Source organism: Oryzias latipes, chromosome 10, assembly GCF_053564925.1.
Source record: "Oryzias latipes strain Hd-rR chromosome 10, Olatipes_Hd-rR_3.1".
Taxonomy (NCBI): domain Eukaryota; kingdom Metazoa; phylum Chordata; class Actinopteri; order Beloniformes; family Adrianichthyidae; genus Oryzias; species Oryzias latipes.
This window is the reverse complement of record NC_136246.1, coordinates 25,513,425-25,532,517: the sequence shown is the minus strand read 5'-3', so window position 1 is coordinate 25,532,517 and position 19,093 is coordinate 25,513,425. Positions and strand designations below refer to the sequence as shown.

The 19,093-nt window shown below is 38.3% G+C and overlaps 2 protein-coding genes across 2 annotated transcripts; both read left to right on the top strand.

The window, feature by feature from the left end:
• The first annotated feature begins 167 nt into the window (after positions 1-167).
• On the top strand, positions 168-4,261 carry eif4ebp3l (eukaryotic translation initiation factor 4E binding protein 3, like). The gene is made up of 3 exons (XM_004073428.5): positions 168-2,330; positions 3,165-3,332; positions 3,719-4,261. Exons 1-3 carry the CDS (start codon positions 2,198-2,200, stop codon positions 3,745-3,747), a joined length of 330 nt encoding a protein of 109 aa, XP_004073476.1. The 5' UTR covers positions 168-2,197; the 3' UTR covers positions 3,748-4,261.
• Positions 4,262-8,915: 4,654 nt separating this feature from the next.
• On the top strand, positions 8,916-17,593 carry LOC101165899 (cysteine-rich and transmembrane domain-containing protein 1). The gene is made up of 3 exons (XM_004073427.5): positions 8,916-9,087; positions 14,616-14,906; positions 16,667-17,593. Exons 2-3 carry the CDS (start codon positions 14,618-14,620, stop codon positions 16,768-16,770), a joined length of 393 nt encoding a protein of 130 aa, XP_004073475.1. The 5' UTR covers positions 8,916-9,087; positions 14,616-14,617; the 3' UTR covers positions 16,771-17,593.
• The last annotated feature ends 1,500 nt before the right edge of the window (positions 17,594-19,093 follow it).

Below are 19,093 nucleotides of genomic sequence, written 5' to 3'. Positions count from 1 at the left end.
ATGATTATTGACATTTTTTTTTAATTTTGTTATTTTTTGTTTCATTTTTAGGGAAAATACTTTTTAATAATTACATTTTCAATGAAACCCTGTTTCTTGTTGACATTTAACTGAATGGAATTATTTTCTGTTCTATTCCGAAAATTGTTGGGGGAAAAAGTGCCCTTGGCATTTGTTAATCACTAATTTTATAAACCGACTTTATGAACCATTCTCGACTTTTGGGACAAAAAAAAAGAGTTTATTTTAATTTACATTTGTTTGTGTGTTTCTTTTTATTTCAAAGGAAAATATGTGTTTGGACACATTTAGACTATTGTCAATTTAAGTTATCTGCAAAGTAGATCAAATACGTTTAAAAAAACAGCACTATTCTCACAATTACTGTTTTTGCTGATCTGGACAGATGTTAAAATGATATATAATACTAATTCACATAGGCAGAGTGAAAGAAACGTTTGCAAATAACCAATTGTTGTGTTTCAATTCCGTGCTGTAGGTTAAATCCCAGACCGTTTTAGCTTTTTAATCATAAACAAATGTGATCTAAACTTCACAATGTCGCCCTCAAGTGGTTGACGAGAATCAGCACAGTTGCATTTACAAATTCACATTCCCCTTTCTTTTTGTTTGCTCGTCTCAGAAAAAATGGGAACCACTTTGAATCATCCAAAGAATTTGAACATTAGCACTTACAGATGCCCCTCTATCCCATCGTCAGACATGCGGACCACGATGTATTAGGAACAACAAAGGCAGGTGGTCGAGTTGTTTACAACAGGATTTTATTTAATAGCATGGATTAAAAAAATAAAAAAAAAGCAGTTTAGAACACAGGGAAAAACACATCATAGAAAAACATTCGAGCTGAAATGTATATTCTAACCCGAAACACATATTAAATACATTAAAACACATAATTTTATTCATAGTTAAATTAATGTAATCGATATTAAAGCAAAAAGGTATGTCTGAGACTAGAGTTTTACCGCTGCAGTGTTAAGCATTTTATGTTGAAAAGAAATGCAGCTTACTTATCTTTAAAATCTTATTTTAAAGATCACGCATTTACTATGTCGTTTGATTGTTTCTTTAATGGTTTATATAAAGCACTTGGAATTGTCTGTGCATCAAATGCGCTATACAAATAAACTTGCCTTGCCTTGTATCAACAAAAACAAAAGAAAAAAAACTAAAAGAAATAAATGCAGCTTACTTACAGAATAAAATAAAATACAGAAAAATAAATGCAACTTGCTGAAAGGAAATTTACTCTTTAATTTACTTGGAAATAATGTACTTAGAAGGAAGTTACCTTCTTTCTAAGTTCTGTTTTCATGATAGTACAGTTTGTAGATACATCGCTTTTTAAAAATTGGTTAGATGTATTTAACATGTGATGATTAAGCCACTATCACATTGTTGTTTTTGATAATTATATATGTATATATTAACAGTCCTCCATCTCAGTTCTGTTTCGCTAAACCTCTTTTTCTTTTCTTTTTTTAAGAAAATGTCTGCTGATGTAACACAGAGAAAGGTGTCGTGTGTGTGTAACGTGAAAAACGTGCAGTCATCGTTCCAACTTTACATTTATGTAGGAGGCAGTGTTGTTCAGACACATACAGGCATGGCAGAGGTGCACTTGTTTTAGCGAGCGGGACAGCCCCTCCGCTGAATTGCATTTCACTGTAATGCTGTACACTGAATGTTTAAACTGAAATCTCATGGTAAATGTTGTCAATTGAAATATAATGTTTGGTACTAGAGCCCAAAGTGCTTAAAATTCTTTTTTTTTTTTTTTGGTTTAAAACATAACGTTATTGACAAAAGCTCCTTTCCGCGTGCGCTTTTTATTTCATGCTTTTTTTTTTTGTGGCTGTAAGCGCCGCCCCGGCGGCGTACCCATTATAGTAAAACATTCGCCACCCAGACTCAAAGTCCCACGTGTTCCAGATCTGCTGCACAAAAACATCACGGGCGGCTGCTGCAGCTGTGTGCTACGAAGCACATGGTGGTGTGCAAGCGTCAACCTTTTGAGTTTTGTTTAACTTTATCGCTTTCTTTGCTGAAAAAGCACACCGTTTGAATAAAAGTAGCTGGTCGACTTAAGGAAAGAAATACCATTAAAAGCGCTGTAACTTTGTGGATTTTCTTTTTGTTTACTTAAAACTTATTCGACAGCCAACAAGCGAGCATGTCGACTGGCGCAAAGCAAGCGAAAAGCTGCCCGATTCCCACCAGGGTCCTCACCCTGAAGGACTGGTCCCAGCTCCCTGACTGTTACAGCCAGACCCCCGGGGGGACCCTCTTCTCCACCACGCCAGGAGGTAAGAAAATCAGCCAGACTTCCGCCTCACCCGCAGAAATGTTTAAAAAAAAAAGGATGTCAACCCTTGAAATCTGAAAAACGCGTGCAGATTTAAGGGTTAAGAGTCAGTGCTATTTGTTTTGAAACAGTACTCCTAAAACATTGAGGTCTGCTTTTAGTTTCTCCATCAGAAACATACAGTCAAAGACAACAGGATCCGACCAACTCGTGACTAGGGAGGGTGGATGAGTCAAGCTGCAAGCACAGCGCTGTGATTGGCCTGTGCGCGCTGGCGGTTGAAGGCCGTTTGAGGAACACCCAAGAACTTTGTGTACAGTTTTCATAAAGGGGAAGGGGGGTCAGTCTATGCATTGAATGTGGTTCTTTTTTTTTCTTTTTCAATTCCCCAAAAAGTATTGCAATGTCCAGATCTGCTGCTGAACATGCCTTTTGCTCTTCTTTACCTTGAAATGCATTGCATGCTCTTTACATTCCAGCCCACTTGTGTCTGTAAACCCGCCTCTCCAGTCCTCTGTTTTGGTTGCCTTTGTCCCGGATGAACCGTTCCAACCTTGGCCCATTGCATAACATGTTTTCCTTGGAGACAGTTCTTGAACTGATACTGTACACATGAATGTAAGCTGTCTTTTTGACAGCTAACACATCCCCATTTTTAAGTGTTTTAAACTTTTTCTTTTCAATATGTCAATCTCCAGGAGAATGAATCAAGTTTAAATTCTAGTATTTGTATTGTTTCACTTTCCCTTGCACATTAAAATTAGGGCCTTCTCTGTTCAAGGACTGCGAAATCCTCAAACGCCACTTTGTGTTTTTCTGTTCTCTTCGAACGCAGGTACTCGCATCATCTACGACAGGAAGTTTCTCCTGGAATGTCGAAATTCCCCTCTCGCCAGGACCCCCCCATGCTGTCTGCCTCAGATCCCAGGGGTCACCATACCAGCTACACACTCCGTGGGGAAACTGCAGGACCTGAAAGAGGAGGAAGAGAAGGATGTTGCAGGTAAAATAAAAGTATTTCTGCTCTAAACATAACTACAGTTTAGTGGTTTTCTTTACATAAACACGCAGATCTTAATCTGTTTGTTCTCGGTCACTCCTTATTGCTTATCTAGCAGACGTACTGTTCTTGCCGTTGCAGCAGTTGGGCTGTTTATTACCTCATGGTACATTTTTTAATACTAGGCCAGTTGATTATTAGAGACTCTTTGCCGTATGGTAGTTTGTGCAGTGCAAGCTTTTAATTTTGCGCTTCATCGGCTGTTTTATAACCAACATTTTGACGTTTTGATAAAATGACACCATTCTGTAATTTTCTAAATCTTTACAATACGGACTTTGTCCCATCCATGTCTCGGCTAAGACAATTTCCTTTTTCTTTTCCAACAGATGACAGCCAATTTGAGATGGATATTTGAGCTCCAGAATTGCCTCCTGTGGAGAGTTATTGGTTAAAGGTCATAAATGACTAATGCATTAATTATATGAAAAAAAAAATCATTATTCCTCTTATTTTTTGTTTACAAATACCTTTGTCAAAAACCCAAATGAATGTGTGGAACTGTGGGGTGATTTTGTGTTGTTACCCTCTCACACTGAGTTAAGCAAAGGAAGAAAATGGATTGCCTTGATAATTTCTTGCTTGCTAACTGTAATGATACAGCAGTACAAGGGAGGGGGAAAAACCTTTTTTGAATTAACTTTTTTATCTTATGTAAATAAGAAATTTGTACGATGTAGCATGTTTTTTAAGTTGAGGGAAATGATTACATTAAGAGATGTATGGAATGGGTTAGCAATGCATCAGCCTTCTTATGTGAAGCCTCAAACGGGAAGACTCACTTTGTTTGAAGCCTGCAGATTATCAAACATTTATTTTGTATGAAAGGAGTGATTTGAGAATTTCAAAATAAAGGCAGTGAAAATGCAAAAGTTCTCTCTGTTCTTGTGTTGAATCAATTGGTGGCTGAAAGTGCTAATATTAGGAAAATGCATGAGAATGAACAATATTGTGGAAAACTGAATAGAGCCTCTGCTGTGAGGGGATTTAATAAAGTCGTATAAACATTTGGTTCAAATCTGTTGTAGGGGCCTCCAGACAATCTTCCTGTTTGGCTTAAATGACAAGAAAGTACAGAGAACAGACTAAAGCTATGGCCTTAGATGAACCTTTTAATTACATACATTGCACACATCTTGTAAAAACGTGTTAAGCATTAGATTATCAATCTCTGTGGGTTGATTACTGCATGCTTTAACGCATCGCAAACCCATTTTAGAACCGACACATTTAAAGCCTAATAACTTCCTGTTACACAAAAGACTATTTGAACCACTTTTATATAAAAAGAAAATATAACTTTACTGGCGAGCATGACTGCAGAGGGATTGACTAGAGATTTAGAGGTGAGGGAGGGGGTTCACTTTTCAGGCAGTCCTCCAAGTCCTGCATACCAGGGTATAGTGACAAATTTTGTTGCAATCTATCAGCGGCAGAAATTTATTCAAAGGGAAGAACCACTTGCAACACAGGCAAGTCACTAAACCATTTAGTCTTGATTTAATTTTTAAAATATTTCCAAAATTGTATCTGAGCTGGTGAAGTATTGGATAAAAAGTTCTACATGGTGTGGGATGTGGGTCAGTCTGCACAACTGCTGTGTTCACTGAGCTGCACGCCTTCCCGTCATACCTCACAGCTAAAAGCTATCTTTTGACTGGATCGTGGGCTGGATTTATGTCTTCCTGCTTTCTAGTAAGATTGTGAGACTTTGTATTTGTTCTTTTGCAATCCTCACCAGGCCATGTGAACCATGAGATCATTGCAGCCAAAAGCAAATATTTGGCAGAAACCCTCTAAAGTTGCCAAAAGTCAGGCTTATCGGTCAAAAATGTGTGTGCATATGATTTTATTTTCTTTATGCAAAATGCGTGAGAAGAAAAGCAGATGAAAGTCAAGCCAAGTGGTAGATGACGATGAGAAACCTTTCTGCTTGTGTGCTTACAGGAAATTTCGTCCTCAAAACCATCTGCAGATTTACTTCTACATCCCTGATTCCACTGCAGTCCCTCATCTTGAACGGCTATGCACAAAAATGCTTTGATCTCTGGGGAAAGACTTCAAGCATTCCTTGAAAACAAGGAATGTATGAGCAAATCTGCAACTAAGTCACATCTTTTTAATCTTAAAATACTTGAACTTAGACATTAAAACACAATGCTGCTCATTCATATAATGTTTAGGAAAATCAGTCTTATGTTGCTGCAAACAGCACCTGGTGATAACAACAACCCCCAGTGGCTTTAAAGGACCCTCCGGTGGTCTCACGTGTCCCAGTCCGGCGTTGGCTGGGTGGTGGGGGAACGGGTTCAAAGATCTATTTTTGAAAGCTTCTCTGTCCGAGGACGATGGAAAAAAATGGATCTGGGTAGAGAATCGTCAGGGCAACGATGTCAACAGACACCTAAAACCGCGACATGCTTCCAGGCTGCGGTCATGACACGGCTCACATGTCTCATTCACAGAAAAACATGTTCTGCATTGAAGCGAATAAACACCACTGAAAAAAGAGTCGACGGCTTCACAGGACGACTCATGTTTGACAAAATAAACAGATGAGGTGATTCCTCGATGGCAAGTGCACTCACAAATCCTCTCTTTAACACCTGCTCTGTTGAGGAACTATTCCTTGTAGTAAAATGCAACATATTAGTAGGAATTCAAGAAGATATTGAGGGTTTTTAAAGGAAACTGCACATGGCATCAGTTGCCTCTATGAAGCAAACCTTTCTTCTGTCTGTTGCACAATCTTAGTTCTGCCTCATGGCAATCATGTAAACACTCTTGCCAGGCTATTACTACATCTGCTTGCAGTTCTGTTCATGCACACCTTTTAACTGAATCTGTCATAAACATTGTAATATACATTGAAATATTCCAGAAATTATGCTCTTTTTAATCATTAAATGTTCTATAAACTCTGCACAACATGTTTTTCCAAATCTTTTATTGCTTAATGAGGCCTGTTTTTTTTTATCAGATAATAACATGATACTATATTTGCCGTTTTGTTTGGCTTGAAAAACTACAGACGTCAAACAAACCGGATGACCCTAGTTTTGCAAATGCTGCACTGGTGTTAAGCAAGTGATAAACCGTGACATTAAAAGACTGAAAGGCAGTTCTTGTTGCCCAACAAATCAAAAAAAGTTTGTGAGGTAAAATTTTAAAAAGTTTGGGGCAAGAAAAAGCACAAAACCACAACAGTTTCATTTACAGATAAATTCTTCAAAAAATGTGGTTCATCCAAGTTTAAAACACAATATATTTAAAAAAAGGAAAACTGAGGCGTCTGGTTTGAGTTTTATTCATAAAAATAAAAAAAGATGAGTTGGTGTCAGTTTGAAGTAGTCTAGCCTTTTTTATGAGGTGTTTTTTATTTAAATTCCTGGTAAAGCCCTGAAATTTCAACAAAGTATTTGTTCATTTGCAATTCTAGTTATAGGATGTGAACCATGAGATCATTGCACCCTTCAGCAAATATTTGGGAAAAAAAGTCTCAAAGATAAAGCTTTGAAATCGGTCATGCCTATCAGGCTAAAATGTGTGTGTATGACTGTGTTTCGCAAAACACATGAGAACAAATGCACATGAAAGACAGGTCGGGCTCACGGTTACAACGGCAATCCTGTCAGTGCCTTCTGATGTGCTTTTGAAGGAGTTTTGATCAATATATGTTTTACCATCAATTTAAAAAATAAAGTTTTAAGAAGGACACATGGGTTGAAGTGTTTAAATGAGGAACACAATTAGTGCACTCCTACAGCTCAGGATTGATATCTTAGAGTTCTTAACATGAATTATGACAACGAGGATATGTATTTGAGGATTTTTTTTCTGGTCCTTGATTCACAATGAACACATCAAAAAATACAAATGAAACTTCACGCCACATTCTCCAATCATCAGTTGTTATAGAAATAAATTAGCATAAATCTATTTCCTCACACTCATGAATAAACCCATAATACTCAGAAAACAAAACTTTTCTTGAATTTCATAAGCAAAATTCAGCATTTCGAAACCTGAAGGTCTGATCTCAAGATTAACAAAAGAGCTTTGTGGAAGCACAACCCTTGCCAGCATAGAAGTATTTGTACTGAGTTATTATAGTACTTTGTCCACCCCTGGCATTTAGGGGTTAGGTATGTGAACCATATACTGCACATGAGTGCATATGGGCCTCTCCCACACGGTCAGCTGTCTAGTTCACATTAAAACAGTACAGGCGTGACGCTCAAGTATTACGGTGTGTCCCGAGGTGGTTTATATTACAGAAACTATAATGTTCTGCTTTTGTTTAAATGAAAACAACAGCTTGAAATGACTGGTATATTCTTGTTACCTAATCAGGTCCCATTTTGAGCGTATAAAAGTAACCCTAAAATGTGACTCAGTTTATGCTCTATTTTCCAATTATAGGCTCGTTAAAAACGTAATCCCTAAACGGGAAATCATACGACTACAGAACATATGTTGTGAAGACATTTGAAGCAAGACTGGGAAAAGTCTGACACCTGCTGGCAGCATGGTGGTATTGCATGTTAACTGTAGATTTGCTGTGATGCGATGGAAAACCAATAATACCCCAGAAACTGTACAGTTGAAATGCTAGTTACAAAAGTTTAAATAAAGAATAATTTAAAAGTAAAGTTTTAACATAAGGTTCTTTTTTGAATTACACAATTGACCACCAATAAGCAGAAAGTAGTCACTTATAATCAATAACATGGTGACGTCTACTTGTTTAGAATATTGACCTATTGATTTATTTAAATGAACACCACAAATGTCAACATAAGAATATATACACATAAATGTGTAACAGAAAAGTTAGAACAAACAAATTAGTTCCATCGTTAAATAAAGAGATAAGAAAGCTAAACAAAGACACAATAAATGTAAAAATAAAACACAAATACTAAAGGTTTTCATGTCACTTATTGTTTTTGACAAAAGTGTTTTTTCATTTTTCGTGAATTTTGATAAATTGTAATATAAATAAATGAAATTCAGTGTAAATTCACTTTGATGATTATAAAACTTGTTCAGGATTATTAAGAAATTAAAAAACTACATCAAACACACAGCTGTGTGAAATTACACCACAAAGAGATTGTCTATTTTCTCTGATTTTAATAGAAACAAGAATTTAGAAGAACACCAGAAATTAAAATCCCCCCCAAAAAGTATGAACGAAAAAATACACAATTGGATTTTTCGAATCCAAACCTTAGTCTTAAACGTTATTTACAAGAATATGCACCATTTTTTGCCTTTAAAATCGTTAGAATTTTATGAAATGGGACATAAGTGTGCTAACTTCCCCTTTTTTGGAATGCTACAAAAACTGACTACTGCTTTTCAATCATAAAATCAGTGGCTGGTAATCCATTTAGGTTTTTTCTTTCTTTCTCTCATTTCCAATCTCCGACAATCGCTCTAGCTCCTGATTGGACACTAACAGATACGGAAACGCCTCCAACCAATCACGTGTTTTGTCACCCCTTTTAGACCCTCCCATACCCCCCTAATGACGTCATGTCCACTTTAGGCAAACACGGGACTTTAGGAGAGCGTATCTACGTTGCGGTTAATAAAACTAAAGGCCAGTGAAAACCATAGACGTATATACAGTTGAATACGGGCAAAGTATATTGATAATATTTGTTTTTGGCCGCTGGAACACATTTATAGGGTAAGTCATTCATTTTCCGTTACAATTTTTATTTATGTTTTCGCTGAGCTTGGGCTACGAACTTACCGGGCTCGAAGCGTCACTGGGCAGGGTTACGGCCTGCAGGTGCCTAGATGTTTAGCTAATAAATACGCACTTATATACATTTTTAATGCAAATTCATGTTCAAATGTCGGGAGGAGATATATCTGAGTTTAAATTATATCACTTTAATCGTTTACTCACGCTCTGAAGAGCAAATAGATGTTAGCTTGATTTTTTTTTTTGTAATAATAATTCAACGAAGCTAACCTGAACTATCATGAAAACGATGAATTTACACTTGTTCATCTTCGTGAAAGTTCGTGTTTGCTTGAGGCTTGGTCCCGAAGCACCAGTGGGGATTACACTTGCGTTCAATAAGACTTTTGTACCTCAAAACGTCCCCCGAGATGGAAAACTAAACACGGTTGGCTCAGCAACAGAGCTTTTCTGTTTCTGAGTCTCTCAGCTACGTTTATAGCTGCATCATAGGTCTCTCATTAAGTTTAACGTACAGGATTGTGGCATATATTTGCTGAAATGCTAAATTTAAATGCTATATAAGTTTAATTTTGTTTAAGTCTCACAATTTTCTGTTAGGTTTGTCTTAATATTTAGCTGTGGTAGAATGAATCCATATCTTTTTATCCATTGATTTGGTTATAACACGGGATCTAAAGGGAAGTTTTAACCCCCTGACTCATTTCTGGTATATTATGCACATATTTAGCTTCTGTCTGCATGAGATTTCATCATCACAGTACTGTTGTGAAAACAATATCTTTGTGTTCACCTGCTCACCTACTTTCGCTGTTCATGATGGGAAGTACAAATGCGGTGCTCACAAATGGACAACCACCTGACCCAGGCATTAATAGATATATGTCAAACCCTCACAATAACGAGCTTTTCAGTCACGGGGAAAAAGACCGGGAAAAAGTAAGCCATCACACGGTGTCCGGTTGCTCTTCATTTTTGTGTGGCGCCTTTTTAGTCAAAAGATTAGAATCCCATTCTTCGCCTTTGGCGAGCAATCTAATCCTGAATGTAGAAAAAGAAAGAAGCCTATCTATTATTATTGTAGCAAAATTGACCTCTTTCCAGGCCATGGTGGAAAATCACATGTGCAAATGAGAAGATTTAGGTAAATTGGTTGGATAAGAAGTGGTTGGATTGTTTTCCTGTCCTACTTGTGTAACAAAGAAAACAAATCTACTGGGAATTTACTGGTGACACGGTGATTTGTTTAGGTGAGACACCTAAGAAAATCTGAACAGAAGATTATCTGCCTTTTTTTTGCCGGTTTTATGTGATTATAGACAGTTTTTGTTTACAGAAAAAAAAAATCCTTCTACCTTACTCGCCACATTACCCAGAAGCCCCAGAACAAGCTAGAACGTAGCCTAAGAAAGACAACTTTGAACTCAATAAAATTCACACTACTACAGATAACATGGAGCTTGCAGTTCTTGCTGTTTTGTTAGGCTAAAAGCAGTTGGTTACAGAAGATGCACCGCCAGAAATGTTTACAGTGTAAATATGACCAAAATTCCTGTGAGAGCAAGCATTCACAGTTGACCGTTTAGCTCACATTTCCATTGTTGTTCCTCATGATCAGAGGAGCAAAAGTATTTATGGTGGCCTCTTACAACCTTTAGTCAGAAGGTCTAGATTGGAACTCGACCTTCGGACTGTAAGACGGTCACAACCGTTGGTTTACATGTTAAGTTCAGCCTGAGGCAGCAAATATGTATGCAGGACTTCTACCTTCACACTGCAGGCTGAAACGACCCAATTCCGATTTTTTTGCCCCTATGCGACCTGTATCTGATCTTTTTATGACAGTCTGAACGACACAGATTCTTTCTTTTCATATGAGACCCAGGCCACTTGGGTATGTGGTCCTGAATCCGATACGTATCCGATCTCTTGAAATGCGACCGCCTTCTGAACGGCCAGGCCACATGTATCTGACCCGTACGTCATTGAGACGCTACAAACGTCATCATTCTGCGTTGAAGTAGGCAGGAACGAAAACACAAACACCAACCATGGCTGCTGAGACCAGTCAGTGGAAGGGAAGGGAGGTCCCTGATTTGATTAATATTTTGATTGATATTTAGGGTGACAGCTCTATTCAGGCCAAACTTCAGGGCTCTTATCGCAACAGGACGGTTTTTGAAAAAATTCCAGCGAAATGGCCGAGCGTGGTGTTGAACCTTTCCCGCCATGACTTTTTTCCCCCCTTACCGACCGTGGTCAGAAGCGCGGGGGACAGAGGGCGGATCCTCCTTCGGGGTTCACTTCCCCGTTCGGACCCTCAGATTCTCCAGAGCGGGTTAATAAAGCAGTGATGAAAGTCTTCCGGGAATTCCCGGAAATCCGGGTTTTTGAGCAAACCGAACGTACTTTCCGGGAAATAAAGACCTGATCTCTAGGGACAAATCGCTTTCCGGATTAGAAAATGGTCTGAAATCAGCTAATTTTAGCTTTATTTTCTATATTTCTCCGCAGATCGCTTCCTCTATGGTCGTGGCCATCTCTCGTCTTCCCGGCCTAATTGACCAATGACGGGACGTTTTAGTTGCTTTCGGATGCGTCGACGGGTCTGATTGGCTCTGTCTGCACCACGTGGTCAGCGTGACTTGCTTCCCTAGAGACCAAAACTGGCGGTCCACGCTAAACTTTCACAAACACACCTGAAGAGTTTGCGATCAAATTTGTGTTAAAATAATGGCAGGCATCGTCATTATTGAGCGTGGTCACGACCTCAGTTGTGAGAAGACGATAAAAAACAAATTGAAGTGGTCTTGGCTGGAAAAAAAAAAAAAGATTTTTAAGGTAGTGTAGGTCAAATACTTTTTTGTGTAAAATAATCTCAAAACCACATTTTGAAATAATTTCAATTTTAGTTTTGAGTTTCAGTTTTTATTTTGAATACATTTCTCTATCTAATTTATTTGTATTTCCTAATTACCATGATTTAGTTCAGTATAGTTGACATTAATTATAAGTATTTGATGGTTTGGACCCGCACTCCCTTAAAAAATAATGTTTACAATGTTTAGTTTAGTTTGTATGTTTGTTTTGATATTTCCCAGATTACTTAGTATTGGTGTTAAAGAATTGATGTATTATGTTATAGAATTATAGTTTAAAGCAGATCCCATATTTTGATGTAATTATAGTTTGAGAAAACAGTGCAAGTGGATGTTGTACGTCAGTCATTTCTAAAGCAGAAATAATGTATAAATAACTGAGGTATTTTCATAGAATATCATAGTTACTGGTGTTCTTTTTGCCATTTGGGGCTTTGATGTTACTATATTTTAGCAATTGTATGTTTTGCAGCTTTAAGGAAAAGCGTAGATTTTTAATTTGAATGACAAATCATGATGCTCCAATTAGTCTTAGTTTCTTGATAAAGAAGTGAATAACTAGCTGCCAGAATGCACCAGAATGCATCTAAGACCACGTATTTTTCCAAAATTTCGCTCTGTGCCCGCCATATCGCTCAAAGAAAAGTTCAGGGATTTTTTCCTTGCCTGACTTTCATCACTGTAAAGAGTCAATAGCATTTTTTCTGGGGGAAGCCTTCTTATGGTTCTCCTTCCTCTGTAACACACAACATGAATGCGCGCCCCCACTGCCCCTCTCATTCCCTCCTGCACTCCTCTCTCTTGCACACACGTTCGCGGCCCAACCACATTCACATCCCCATTCCACAACAGTGGGTACAGACGATCCTGGCTCCAATGCCTTCTTAAAATGAGAAGATTGTAATTGTGCTGGCTCTTTTGTGAAAATAAATGTAATACTGCAAAAAGAGCTTCGCTGTTGACAGCACTGTTGTTGTCATCTATTGTTAACGTTAGCTACTTCTACAAACAACGCGTGACGTCGTTCACCGTTGAGTACTCTTCTGCGCATGCGGGTCACTTCTGGGTCATTTCACGGTCACATAGGAGATCACAAAAATTCACATTTAATTGGAAATGTGAACGGCCTTGCAAAAAAAATCACATTTTTTTCCAAAAATCGGAATTGAGCATTAAGCCCTGCTGTGTGAACGTAGTCTGAAGACATTTTAAACCAGGTAAGGAAATTTAAAATCAATTCTGCAACGTTAGCATATTTACTTTTACTTATCTTATGACTCAACCACTACAAATATAGTCATTTTTTTAAAGACCCACTCTGATTAAAATTGTGCTCTTGGTGTTTTTAACAATTTTTCTGATGATGGAGGACATAGATCAAGGAAATTAAGTTAAACGTGCATTCATAAGTATTTCTATTTTCAAATTGTTGGGAATCAGGAGCAGATGAATAAAAATGCACTTTGAAAAAGGCTGTCGAAAATACGCCGGACAGACCACAAGCTCCCTGCTCCAAGTTCTCGGCAATAGGGAGAGGAAAGGGGGCGGGGTTGCTCTTTGCCAATGATCCTGCCCACAACTACTGTCGCTCTGCAGAAACTATATTCTTGATTGCCACACAAAGGTTTTTTGATTAGGTCTAAAATTAGTATAACCATAATTAACAGACCAAGGGAAATACTTTTAGAATAGATCAGAAGATGATCAGAGTGGGACGTCAAAGCCTTAAATGTCACCGGTATTTTTTTAAATTTATTTTTATTTGGGTTATAAAGAATTTGAAAGTAAGTATTGTTTTTTTTTTTTTTTTTGTACTTACGGTTTGTTGTTTTTTATCCTGGGGCAGATGAGAAGTTTTGTAAAAATCCACAGGACAGTACCACAGCTGTCATTTTCTATTCCTAGAAACTAATATACTAATTTGATTTCAGCTGATAATTTGTTTAAGTTTACATTTAAATTTACTTTTATTTAAAATTATTTTACAAACTTGTCCCTTTTATTATGTTATCCCAGACAGGAATATGTAAAGCTCTAAAGGCCCGAAATAAAACATCAGATTGGTCAATAGTTGGAAGGTCTATCTCGCAAGGTTTCTTGTGTTTGTTATCATTTGGATGATCATTTAGTCTGCCACCAATCTGCAACAAAAAAAAAACATGTAGCGTGGTCCACATAGGTCACTTTAGTCGGACTTTATTTTAAGGGAAAATGTCATAAAACCAGATCAGTTAAAGAAAAACAAGATTGCATTTAAGTAAAGTTGGTAAAAAAAGAAGTGTTTATTCAGAAGAGAAAAGGAGAATTGCGTCATAATTGATGTGCGAGAAACCGTTGAGGGAGTGAAGGAGTGACACATTGGCGACTCCAACTCTCACAGACCTGGAAAAGAGAGGTTCCACTAATGCATTAGTTTCCATTCCTTATTGAGAAGTTTAGACTTCCCTGATTTATTCTTTTTAGCTTTTTATTTATTTATTTAGGTGTGTTTATATGCGACTGAAAGTTTTTGTTTTAGTTCTCCAAGTAACACTAGTACATGCATGAGCAAATGCAAATGTTTTAGTTTCTATGTTAGTGCTGTTATTCAATATGTCCTATACTTTTTTTTTATTTTTTTGAACACAGAAATGAATTTTGAGCAGCCCCCTCCATACCCGGGCGGTGGCCCAAGTGCTCCAGGCTTTCCGGCACAGGGCTACCCACCGCAGGGCTACCCACCTCAAGGCTACCCCCCGCAGGACTACCCACCTCAAGGTTACCCACCTCAAGGATACCCCGCAGGACAAATGGGGCCTGGAGCTCCGTACTCCGGGCCAGGACAGCCTCCTATGCAGGGGTATCCTGGACAACCGCAATTTGGCTGGCAGGGCGGGCCCCCTCCTGGCCCGGTTTATGGAGAGGCTCCTAAGAACACAGGTGAGACGGAGAAACCTATGAGCTGCATTTGCATACTTTAGGAAAAATAAAGGATGTTGTTTAGTTTGAACGGTGGAACATCAGTCTTTAAAAAGTTTCTGATGCATTTATCTGCTCCAGCTGTGATCTTCAGCATCTTGTTCTGAACTCTGAACTTCTGAAAGCTCGATGTTATCAAGACCATATAAAGGCGTTTAACTTTTGCTGAAGTTGCTTTTAACAAACTTTCCATGAACTTTGTTCCATCGTTTAAAGATGTTCAAAAGTGAAATTGTGTTCACAAAGATTGTGTCATGTCATCAGTAGACGCTCATTTCATTTTAATGACAGGCACATTTCTTCAAGTGTGGGCACAACCAATTTCCTCTCTAAGAAACACATTTACCACAACAAATTTTAACTACTCAACAAAAAGTAGTTTTTATGTGTTTTTTTTTTAACAGTTTTATTGTTTTTAGACCCGGGCTGCTGTAAAATGATTCTTCTAAAACAATACAAACAAGTACCAAGTCCTTTTTCTTTCTTTTTAAGAGCAGATTGGATGTTTTCATTCAGTATCGCCTCCCATCTGTGGGAGAAACTGGAAAATGTATCCAAATGAGAATGCAAAAGGGAGAGGCCCTGCCGTCAGAGGACATATCAACATCTTTTTGTTTTAAACAGTGCAGTGTGGAGTTAAACTACGTTCACACAGAGCGTGATTCGAGCAATGTTAAGTCAATAAAGAGCTGTAATGAGAGGTCCTGCGGCGCTTTTTGAGCACTGTCGTGTGGCAGCGCATTTTAGGCAGCAGGACGATGTGCTTACATTATAGTGCTTTTCTGCACAACTTTTCTAGAGTTTAAACATCTGAACTTTGGCAAAGACTCTGCGTTGCATCAAGCAATCAGGAACTTGGCTATGGCCCGTGGCCCTCCTCTGACTCTTACGGGACAGAAAGTCATCAAAGTGGGTCATAGGGAGACGGAAGTAGCGCTGAAAGCGGCCGTCATTCAGACGCAGCTACTGCAGTAGAGGGTGAACCTCACTGTACTGGGAGAGACTCTGAATCATATGATGAACCCAGATACTTTTATAGAACTCTTCAAAATAAATCAACCTGATCTCTCAACATCATCTGTGTCTTCCATGTAGCGATGCGCCTTTGGACTGCAGCTCCTCCCACATGCGGCAGGAGAATCAAGGCTATGAAAAAGCAATTTGGTCCAAATAAACACAGCATGGTTATGAAATACCAGCTTTATAGAAATCCAGTGCTTGACATGCTGCTCTGCTGTCAGGTCTCTGAAGAAACTCAGTCATCAGTAATGGTTAGAAGCTCCGTGAGGGTTTGCTTCAACATAAATGATTCATGATGGGCACAGGGAAGGGCAGATGCACTCTTTCAGGCCTTCTGTCTGACTTGTTTTGTTCCCTGATCAGAGCAGCTGGAAAACAACCTCATGCATGAACCAAGCCACACTTTTATACATATTTGCGAAAATAAGATGAAAGGCGGTGAAGCAAAGCCTTTGTGCAGAAACGTTTCTGTGTTTGGTGTAAAAAAAAAAAAAAAAAAAAGCTTTTGATTCCTCAGAGCGGGACTCAGGTTACTAAACTACAGTCAAACAAAGGCATCACCATAGAGACAAGCTTCCCATAAGGAATGCGGTATAAAAGTCGCCTCAGCCATGGTTACCCTTCAACTAACTGCTGGAGACCTGAGTTCTGAGAAACGACAAATTGCTTTCCTGTCTCACTAACGTTTCCTGTCCTTCTAGTGTACGTGGTGGAGGACAGGAGGAGGGACGACACCGGAGACACATGCCTGACCGCCTGCTGGACAGCCCTGTGTTGCTGTTGTCTTTGGGATATGCTGACATAATGCCGTTTCCCGCCATTTCACTCTCATTACCCTCCACCTCTGAGCCTTGAACCCTCCCCCTCCCCCCGCCTTAAACATCCCATCCTCTGAAAGTCTTGTTTGTGTTCATAAATAAAAGCCTTGTCCAAGAGTCTCCTAACGTGACAAACGCTGACTGACCTGTCCAGGTGCTGTACTGTAGCAGCTTTTATTTAACGAATCAGCACCAAAGCTCATCAGGTGCCTCGGTACACGCGCACGGAAATAGATATTTACACAGCAAAATGCATAACTAACACTGTACGTCAATCTCAGGCTCGCCTATTGCGACTCTCTTTGGCACTTTACAATGATTACATCTGTAAAATAAAAGCTTTGACTTCTTTAAATCATCTACAGCTCTGTTTAAACGCTCCTCGGCTGTGCTATCTACAAAGTCCAAGGTGTAATTCTTCTTACATGGCTCGGTCTGGACGTCCAGCCGCGCTTCGCCTGTTAATGAGCCGTGAGGTGATTTCCAGAAGCTGACGCTTGGAATGTGACCCCCCCGCTCATGCCTTTTTTGTTTGTTTGTTTTTAGCTGTTTTGTATGGAGTCATATGGACGTACATGGAATGCATTTTTAAAATTGACTGAGATTTGTGTTTGATGTAAATTCTGCAATGTTTTTGTTCTCAAATACAAAGAATCATCCCTGTTTTTGTTTTTGAAATGACATGCCTTGGAAATAATAATAATAATAAAGGAGTAATGATTACATAAAGAAACCACATTGGAATGTTTTTTTGTTGTTTTTGCTTTTGTTGGGAGTCCTATATTAAAATAAGTTACTGCATCAATGGAAGGACTTGTTGTTTTTCAATTATTGACTTTTAAATTCTCTCTTTGTGTGTGCTACAGTGAAGATCCAGGAAAACAACTTGAGCCAAAGCTGAAATTCTTGATACACTAGAACCAAATAAAACAAAGCAATGGACTCAAACCTATACCCTAACCCTTGTGCTATTCTAGGCACTTTAATGCTGGGAGTTGGGTCATCTAGACCCACTAGACAGTGCGCTGAACCTTTTTTCTTCAATGAATTTGTGATCTTCACTGGTGTCCATGGATTACAAGAATTCTTTCCACCTTTGTCATGGCAGGGAGAACACGTCAATGTAAGGGTGGGGTCATCTAAGATAGCACAAGGGTTAAAGGTGTCTGCCTGATGCATCCTGTAAACTGTGTGTTTCCTGAAGCTAAATCTTTTCATCTGTGGGAAAAAAAGCATGATTTTTAGTTTTATAGGAGCCTGCTTTAGAGATGATAGAATAAACATTTACTTCTTTTTTTGAAGATGCTCTATATTGAAACCCGAAATAGAGTTTTGAGTGTATTGGAGATGTTGTAGATGTTAAAAATACTAATTGATGGATTCTTTCTTATGGACAAAAACACATTGAAGACATGAATAAAATATCCCCCTGCAGGATTTTGTTGTGCTTTGTGGCAAATTTAAAAACATTAAGACTTTTAGCATTTAAAAAGAAAGAGTTTGTTTACTAGGACCTACAGAGATGAGCTATATATTTACAGCTTAGAGACTATAGCAAAAAGGAATTCTTAAGTCTTTGCAACAGCAATAGATTAACCCTTGTGCTATCCTAGGCACTTTGACATTGGGAGTTGGGTCATCTAGACCCACTAGACAGTGCGCTGAACTTTTATTTTCAATGATTTGTGATCTTCACTGGTGTCCGTGGATTACATGAAATCTTTCCACCTTTGTCATGGCAGGGAGAACACGGCAATGGTCATTTTGACCCCATGGGATAGCACAAGGGTTATGTAAAGAATTAAAAAGAAAATTACCTGTTATATATTTCTTGGCCACAGGAGGGCAGTAGAAACAAAGTATCAGCCAACCACAAATCCAGCGGAAATAACTCGGCTGCAACAATAAAATAAAAGCACGCACGATAAATTATGTAAAATGCTGCAAGATTTCCTATAACTGTGTTAAATAATAGGGATTTTACATTTTAGCAAAAATATATACATTTTTTAAGCACTTAGATAATTTGCACATTTTGGCAAGACCCTTGTGTTGGCAAAAGATGGAAGAATAGTGTTTAAGGTTAAAACAAGCACTTTATCATTTAACTTGGGCTTTATCTGGAAAGGGGATACATTTTGTCTTTCTCGCATTTCAAAACCTTTTTTTTCACAGCTAAAACTCCAAAATCAGAAATTGTTTTTTTATGTGGATTTATTTTAAAGTGCATGCTTTTAATTTGGAATGATAATATTTAACCCGAATAATGAAATTAAAGAATAGCCAGCCAGATAATTACTTATATTTTAA

Bases quoted from the DNA above. Each gene is read 5' to 3' on its own strand.
- LOC101165899 (XM_004073427.5), top strand. From the start codon at position 14,618: ATGAATTTTGAGCAGCCCCCTCCATACCCGGGCGGTGGCCCAAGTGCT. The intron at 14,907-16,666 runs GTGAGACGGAGA...CTGTCCTTCTAG, and splicing joins AGAGGCTCCTAAGAACACAG to TGTACGTGGTGGAGGACAGG.
- eif4ebp3l (XM_004073428.5), top strand. From the start codon at position 2,198: ATGTCGACTGGCGCAAAGCAAGCGAAAAGCTGCCCGATTCCCACCAGG. The intron at 2,331-3,164 runs GTAAGAAAATCA...CTTCGAACGCAG, and splicing joins CTTCTCCACCACGCCAGGAG to GTACTCGCATCATCTACGAC. The intron at 3,333-3,718 runs GTAAAATAAAAG...CTTTTCCAACAG, and splicing joins GGAAGAGAAGGATGTTGCAG to ATGACAGCCAATTTGAGATG.